The sequence below is a fragment of the Danio rerio genome, chromosome 6, assembly GCF_049306965.1.
Source record: "Danio rerio strain Tuebingen ecotype United States chromosome 6, GRCz12tu, whole genome shotgun sequence".
Taxonomy (NCBI): Eukaryota; Metazoa; Chordata; class Actinopteri; order Cypriniformes; family Danionidae; genus Danio; species Danio rerio.
In genome coordinates, this window is record NC_133181.1 from 7,897,501 (window position 1) to 7,906,607 (window position 9,107).

The window sequence follows — 9,107 nt, forward strand, 5'->3', positions numbered from 1 at the left end:
CAGTCTGTTGTGAGTGGTCTAGAACATACAGTGTGTGTTGGAAATGAAATTCCCATTGCCATATTAGTACTTCGGCTCTGGAAGTTTTCTCAGTACTTGTAAACACAGAAAAACAAACAAGCTTTGAGTTTGCTGAATCATTTGCCTTATACAGTTGAAGTCAGAATTATTAGCCCCACTTCGAGTTTTTATTTCTTTTTTAAATATTTCCCAAATTATGTTTAGCAGAGCAAGGACATTTTCACAGTATGTCTGATAATGTTTTTTCGTCTGGAGAAAGTCTTATTTGTTTTATTTCAACTAGAATAAAAGGCAATTTATATATTTTTTTAAAAACATTTTAAGGTCAAAATTATTAGCCGCTTTAGGCTACAGAACAAACCATCGTTATACAATAACTTGCCTAATTACCCTTACCTCCTTAGTTAACCTAATTAACCTAGTTAAGCCTTTAAATGTCACTTTAAGCTGTATAGAAGTATCTTGAAAAATATCTAGTCAAATATTATTCAGTCATCATGACAAAGATAAAATAAATCAGTTATTAGAAATGAGTTATTAAAACTATTATGTTTAGAAATGTGTTAAAGGAATCTTCTCTCAGTTAAACAGAAATTGGAGAAAAAATTAAACAAGGGGGCTAATAACTCATGGGGGCTAATAATTCTGACTTCAACTGTAAGTGTATTTGCTTTTACAACACACAAAACAACATCTTCTGGAAATGTCAGCAACAAAATACTAAAACTAATTTTAGGCCTCAAATAGTCTTGCATTTACAGAAATATTGTGTTGTAGGTCCTAAATCATCTTAAACCGGTCTTAATTTTCCTATGTCTATGAAAAGCTACTCATTCAGGCCAAAACAATCCATTCAGCAGCAATCAATCTCAGTAGAACTTTTAACAAAATGTTAGATTTTTAACACTATTTACCAATATAATTTAATTATCCTTTTTAATTCCTTACAATCACATTTGTTTAAACGTTCTCCATTTATTTATGGTTAGGACACTGACCTGGACAGACAATTGTCATAGATTTAGTTTTTTTTTTTTTTTAAGAAATCAAAGTTTGCTTCTTATACACATTAATTTAAATATGTGGCTAAGAAATATCTAAATTGGCTTTTTTTATAAGCATACTTAAAAATATTTTACTTTTCCATTAGAAAAAAATGGCCCTGTACAGCTGTATGACATCCAAAAGTTTACATTCATATAATTATTAATTACCTGTTTTTAAATGGTCTGTCTCTAAAAGTGAGGGGGATGTATCTCCTCTTTTTATTTGACGATGAAACCTGCAGAAACCTTAAAAGAGTAGTGGATCAAAATGTTGCATCAAAGTTGTGCTAAAACTATTCAACAACACTCATTCTTGACTTAGGACGAGTTTAAATTGTTTATTTATTCCTATTCAAATATTGTTAACTGTATATAAAGAATATAGAACTTTTATTTATACTACATCAATATTCATATGTGAAATATCCTATTTTTATATTTGCACCCAAATGCATTGCTTTTTTGTTTCTATGTGTAAGGTGTGAGATCGAGGAGACGCTGGAGCGCTTGAAGCAGCTTGAGCGAGAGCTGAGCTGTAAAGAGCAGGAGCTGGAGGAAAGAGAAAGAAGACTGACCGAATGGGAAAACAGACTCATGGAAAGATCCCGATCCTGCACTCCTGTGAGTTTGGCTTCTGAAGAACTCATTTAGCAACCATACTTCTGCATACTTTGTTTTATATAATATTGCAGTATAGAAGGGCTGAGATGGTCTTATTTAAAACTATGAATATTTTAATTGTGTCGTAATGGCTTGTGAAGGAGGAATAGAATAGTTTTCAGCTTTGATTTTAGTCACAGGTTTTCTATGCTAGCTTACACACCATTGCACAGGTTTCAAAGCTGGATTATGCCAACATTGTGATGTGTTCACATGACCTGCCGCACACAAAGTAGGAGACAGGAAGTCACACAAAGGGGAAATAAAAATTCTACAGAGTCATGACTTGTGTGCAACATTGTGGAAAGCCCAAATCTGCATTATACAGTTTACAGAATCATGTCTTTGAGAGACACTATAGCATACTTTTAATAAATAAATAAATAATATTACCAGATTACAGAGTAAATAATATACTGTTAATGTTATTTGGATGTAGTGTAATTTTATTATAAATCTTATAGTTAATTTAAATATTTTCCACTGTAAACTGTGCTGGGTTCCACACAATCAATTTGTGTTGAGACAACATGAAGGAATTGAGTCAACTTATTAGTTTCTACAAATTTAAGTGGATTGAACATAAAACAATTAGGTTGTCCGCACCAACACCTCAACAATTGTGTTGTTTCAGCTCATTTTAAATAAGTACTTTGAACAAACAGCGAACGTCATTTTATTTTTGAGCATGCCCAGTTCGTGTATTGTTCTTTGGCGAATACTTATGATTAATTACCTCAATAAATATAGCTTAAAATGCTTTGCATTTATGGATATTTGAAGCTCTAAAAGAACAGGAAACCTGTATGATCTTGTCAAAATGACACCTAAAAACCTAATTTTCCTAAAACACAGTTTGCTGTTATTTCCCTAAACCTTAGGCCATCCAAGATGTGATCGACTCTTGTTATAGAACATGGGTCTCAAACTGAATTCCTGGAGGGCCACAGCTCTGCACAGTTTTGCTCTTTTAATTACTGAAAAGTAATTAAAAGAAAGAAATTGTGAAACAATTGTATACAAAATTAGTATATTTAATCCACTGCCATGGCAATGTAAGGACCTAGAATCAATGGCGTGAGCTGACAGTGCATGTCCTCCAAAATACTTGAGCTTATCCTTAATGCTAATACTTATACATATTAGCATTAATATAATATTAGATAAGCTCTAGTATTAACATTGATCTTAAATAGTCTTATATAAGCTTTACTGTTTTTAAATTTTGAGGTATTTAATGAATATTAAATCTAGGACACAATTTTAGCTTAATTTCTTCTTTAAAGGAACAGTTTGCTATTTTGGGTCTGGTGGGAGCACTTTTAGCTTAGCTTAGCTTAGCATGATTAATTGAATTGGATTAGACCATTAGCATCTCACTGAAAAATTTCAAAGGGTTTTAATAATTTTCCTCTTTAAAGTTTGACTTCTCTGTAGTTACATTGTGTACTAAGACCAACAAAAAATGAAACATTGCTATTTTCTAGGTTGACACAGCTAGGAACTATACCCTCATTCCAGTGTAATAATCAAAGAACTTTGCTGCTGTATCATGGCTGCAGCAGGTGCAATGATATTATATAGCACTTGAAAATAGCGCCAAGATATGCAACTATAGGCAACATTTGCATAAAATTATTACGCCTTTTTTAAGGAGATGCTAATGGTCTAATATGATTCAATAATTTATGCTAAGCTAAGCTAAAAGTGTTCATGCCAGACCCAGAGAATGACAGATTAAAAATGGTAAAACAACTGTTTATTGGTAGAGGACTTGTAAAATTGGCCTCCTTGTGTACTGATCATATTTACTACCCTTTCTTTATGTTGGTGGCTGTTTTTACCCCATTGACTTCCATTATAATGACAGTTTTGAGTGCAAAGAGGTAAAATGACCCATTTTACCTCTTCCTAAAAGTGAAAACCACCAACAATCAAGAATAATAAAAAATTATTATATGCCGTCTTGGCTTTGCAATCAAAAAATTTCAATATAATGGAAGTCAATTGGGTCACCAACATAACGAAAGGGGTAGTAAATTTGGCCAAAGTGTTGAATTGTTTAAAAAAATTCATTACATTTTGACAAAATATGTGTCAAAATAGGATTTGTCACCAAAAATACGTCCATTTGCTGAAACACAGAGAAGGTTATTGCCAAATTAAGACTCAAAATCACCTCAGAATGATGAAAACATCTCCAACTTCACATAAGGGTTAATCTTCTAGTCATAGTCACCTACATCTTCAATGGCCTGAAAGTGAGGGGGGGCAGTTGCCACTCCCTTTAACCTAATTCTAAGTATACTTGAAAATAATAACATTTACACCTCTAAATCTACCAACTTTAAATTAACTTCATTCAAATTCGTTTGGCAGCTGTTTTCCCACATTTCCCCACTGGCGGCGACTCTGAGCGCTGAGTCCTTCTATGAGGCTCACATGGAGGAGAGCAACAGCTCTGAGGTCAGTTGTCAGATCTCATCATCCTGCAGTAACGGGGATCTGGGCCAGAGCAGCCTGCAAAAGCTCATGCTGGGGTTCGGAGGCGTGTTTGACCTGGATATGAACATTCCCAGCGGGAACCTCGTCCGCCAGTCAGGGATGCAGATCAACATGCAAGCCAAGAAGAATTCCTCCAAGTCCTGCAGTGTCCGTGAGGGACGCAAAATGAACATGGCCATCACCATGGATGACTTCGGCTGGTCTGACGACGACAGCGATTAGTAGTCAGAGTTAGTACTTACAACTGTCGGAATTAAACTGTAAAGATTGATCTGAATATTTTCAAACATTGCCGCACCCATGTGTGGTACTTTTCAGTGCCAAAACAAGCGTTATTTGATAAAGAGCAGACGCTGAAAAATAGGAATTACTATTGGGGTTTTTTAAAGGTAAGTGTTTGCAAACGATTTATATGTGCCGAGTTTAAACTAACGAATTAAATTCAGTAATGTTCAACTTAGTTTTTTGTTTGTTGCATATAAATTGTTTGCAAACCACTTACCTTAAAAAATGTAGTAAATCCAATCATTATTTTTTTCAGTGTACCCTGTTAGCAGTTGGGCTGTTGTTTTATTTATATATATTGGCTAACCAGTACAAACACCCCTTTTAATAGCAAGCACGATGAATGGTCCTGCATTGTAATGGGCTAGTTGCACAAGATGGCACCGGTAAGCTTCTGAGAGGTTGTTACTATATTGGATATGGTTGCGGCCGGAAGTTAAAGAGAATTATTTGTATAATTTGTTAAATTTCTCATTTATTGTATTTAATTAACATTTACCCCCACCCCAACCGTCACAGAAACGTAAAAATAGTAGTCGTACCAAGTATTATTTATGCTATCTATTAAATTATTTAATAAATTGTATTTTTTAATGCCTAACCCCACCCCAACCCCAAACCCAATCATCACAGTAACGTAAAAACAGTAGTTGTACCAAGTATTATTTATGCTATCTATTAAATTATTTAATAAATTGTATTTTTTAATGCCTAACCCCACCCCAACCCCAAACCCAATCGTCACAGTAACGTAAAAACAGTAGTTGTACCAAGTATTATTTATGCTATCTATTAAAATTACTCAATAAATTGTATTTTTTAATGCCTACCCCCACTCCAACCTTACGCCCCACTCACACGGGGCTTCAGCGTCAACGCTTGACTGAAGGCGTGTCTGAAGTTGGGGCTGAAGCGATAGTCATATCAGCGTCAGCCAATGAAATTCAGTCAGCAATAGGCCACTGTCTAGCTGGTGTGTTTGCATACAGCGATCTGATTGGCTGACGCTTCTGTCAGCACTTGAAAAGTTGAGCTAGTCCCAACTTCGGCAGCGAGCAACGCCTCTGAAGCGGCACCGAAGGATCCACAATGCAGTTTGACAACGCCTGACGTCACTCATTTAGAGTGAATGGGAAGCGTTGACGCTGACGCCCCGTGTGAATGGGGCGTTAAAGCCAATCGTCACAGCAACGTAAAAACAGTAGTTGTACCAAGTATTATTTATGCTATCTATATTATTCTATGCTTTCCCGGGAGAGAACCCTGAGCTCAGAGATAGTTAAGCCCATGGCTCCCGCCTGGTCAATAAAGAATGTAAGGGGAGTACGAGATCAGGTGGTTCTCTAAAGCTCCCCGTGGTAAAGGATGAAAGGGTGAGAAGGAGTGGATGGGGGGGTTTCTTCTGAAAACGAAGGTTAGGGAGTAGTTTTTGCCAGACTACTAATAGTGAGTTTGGATTAATCTGATTGGCTTACTAATGATTGTAAATAATTGGGGATCAGCTGCAGTCAATCATATTATGTGCTCCTCTCGAAATTAGTTTGTGAAACTTCACGTAGTTGTATAGAGTATTATTTATGCTATCTATTAAATCACCTAATAAATTGTATTTTTTAATGTCTACCACCACTCCAACCCCAAACCCAACCGTCACACTAACATAAAAACAGTAGTTGTACCGAGTATTATTTATGCTATATATTAAATTACCCAATAAACAGTTTTTTAAAAAGCCCACCCCCACACTAAACCAAACCAAACCGTCACAGTAATGTAAAAACAGTAGTTGCATTGAGTATTATATATGCTATCTATTAAATCACCCAAGAAATTATATTTTTTTAACGTCTACCCCCCCATAAACCCAACCGCCACAGGACTGTAAAAATATTAATTATTGCTATACAGTGTTTTAAAAGATGCTGCTTTATTGATGTGCGATGTTGCACTTCCAGCCAGCTGCATATCCCATCTAGACTTCTAGACCTTTTGAGCTCCAAGCATGTATACGTGTTTACTTCCGGTCGTACAGAACTATAAAGGAAGAGGTGAAGATTTTGCATTTTTGTTACCAAAAATAAGCATGTTTAAAATAAAATAAAAACTTAAGTAGTTTATCAGTGACAGGAGAGAACATCCGCACTACATTGCTGCATACCTCAATGCACTAATTTGCTTCCATTCCCTCCCGGTTAATGCTAAAGTTTGTGCTCAGTGGTTACTCAAATTCTGTAATAATAATAAAAATAATTATAACACAACGCAGAGAAACAACCGCTACAAAAAAAAGACATGATCCCAACGGAATTTGAGTAACCACTAAGCAGAACTTTAGCATCAACAGGGAAAGAATGAGGTATGCAGCAATGTAGTGAGGATGCTCTCTCCTGTCGCTGATAAACTACTTTGGTTTTTATTTTATTTTAAACATGCTTATTTTTGGTAACGAAAATGCAAAATCTTCACCTCTTCCTTCATAGTTCTACATGACCGGAAGTAAACATGCACACATTTGGGTCTTGGAAGCTCACAGACGCCATCTTATGCACCTAGCCCATTGGTGAAGATACAGGGTCCTGCACAAATGCCCATATATGGCAGGATTGACCGTTGGTAGGAGGGATTTACCTCTGAGTGAGCCAGCAGGTCATGCTGAGATCTCCCCTGTGTGCGACTGTCACATTTACAGTATTTATAAAGTGTGAGGTGAGATTTAATGGGATTTCTGAAGCTGTGTTTTGTAAAGCCCTGACGTTTTTATAAAATAAAGGAAATACTAAAGAAGGTTTGTGAGATGGTTCAAACTCTTTTTCCTATGAGGGAAAATGCCATCATTTGTGGCGTTTACAACTTTCGGCTCTAAACTTGGCCTGCATTGTTTTGGTACAGACATAAATATAATGAGACCGATAATAAATCAGATACACAAAGCGTGAGTCGTGTAATTATAGTGTAAATGCTGTAATTATGACAAAGCTGCTATAGCTACTTGTTTTTACTTTTAATTTGTTTTAGCTGAAACTGAGAAACAATCAGTTATTTAGGGCAGAGGTTTTCAAACGGTGGCTCAGTGGTTACCCTAGTAGCAAAGAATTCTGGCCCAGATTTGGCAAAAAGCTGGCACAGCAGGCATTCATCCGGCACTGGCATACAGCATGTGGGCCAAACATGGCCCGGGTTTGGCAGAGGTGGCACCGTTTTTAAAGCGGCACACAAGATTTGGGCCAGATGAAAAACGTAGTATTTGGCCCAGATTTAAAAATTTGATAAGTGGGCCATGTGAGTTTGGCCAGTCTTGACCCACATTTAAAATACACTAAAATCATTTTTGAGTAAAGAAAAAAAATTCTACCAATCAGGTCACTTTGAGAAAAAGCGTGCCCATAGTGTGCCTAAAGCGCATCACTCCATGGGTTTATCAATTTCACTGCAATCGTGACACACCAACCTATCTGGCCCAGTTCAGGCCCAGTTATGAGTTATAAACTTGGCTGAGACTTGGCCCAGATATGGTCTGTGTTTGGCCCTTGTCTGGAAGCCAGATTTGGTCCAGTCATGTACCGTAATTCACTGCGGCATGTGGGCCAAGCAAAACCTGATTGTGTGGGCCAGAGCTGGGCCAGAGAAATTTTGCTATGTGGGTAGCATTGTTGCCTTATAGCAAGAGGGTCGCTGGTTTGAGTCCCATCTGGGCCAGTTGGCATTTCTGTGTGGAGTTTGCATGTTCTCCCCCTCCAGTTTCCCCCACAGTCCAAAGACATGTGCTGTAAGTGAATTGGGTGAACAAAACTGCCCTTATTTATGAGTGTGTGTGAATGAATGTATGGGTGTTTCCCATTACTCGGTTGCAGCTGGAAGGTCATTCATTGCATAAAACATATATTGGAATAGTTGGCGGTTCATTATTCAGTAGCGACCCTGATAAATAAGGGATAAAACCCTGATAAATAAGGGATTAGCTAAATTAGCTGCAGGAAAATGAATGAAGAAATGTAAAATAAATTCATATTAAATGGTTAGTTCATCCAAAAATGAAGGTTCTGTTATTAATTACTCAGTCTTATTATATTCCAACCCACCAAGACCTACGATCATCTTTCAGGAACACAAATTAATACATTAATTAAGATATTTTAGATGAAATCAGAGAGCTCTCTCTCACCCTGTATAGACAGCAATAGTCTCGAGACGTTCAAAATTCAGAAACATCCTCAAAACTGTCCATATGTCTTTAGTGGTTCAATCTGAATCTTATGAAGATACACGAGAATATTGTTGTGCATACATAAAACAAAAATGACAACTTTTTCAAGTTTCTCATGGTCAGTTTAGGTATACCCTGATGTATACCCTTTCGGTGTTTTAAATGAAGCGTTCATGAGCAGCGTGACGAGCAAAATGGCTCTTGTGAATATGCCCTTTCTACTGACACTGGGGAGTAGAAACTGGTGAATAAGTCATTATTTTTGTTTTATGTGGGCACAAAAGTATTCTTGTAACTTAATATTCTGAATAATTTCTTTTTGGTATTTGTCTTTTAAAGAAGAACAAAAGTCTTAGGGGGTTGGAACATAAGAGTGATTAGTAACC

General features: G+C 36.6%; 1 protein-coding gene across 3 annotated transcripts in view; it reads left to right on the plus strand.

Annotated features, from left to right (window-relative positions):
• Positions 1–7,305, plus strand: part of map3k20b (mitogen-activated protein kinase kinase kinase 20b) — a 43,297-nt gene extending 35,992 nt beyond the window's left edge. The window contains exons 11-13 of one of the 3 annotated variants that reach the window (XM_073952780.1): positions 1,547–1,688; positions 4,107–5,388; positions 5,693–7,305. In XM_073952780.1, the coding sequence (XP_073808881.1) occupies positions 1,547–1,688; positions 4,107–4,454 (490 nt within the window). In that variant the 3' untranslated portion in view covers positions 4,455–5,388; positions 5,693–7,305. 3 annotated transcript variants of the gene reach the window in all.
• The last annotated feature ends 1,802 nt before the right edge of the window (positions 7,306–9,107 follow it).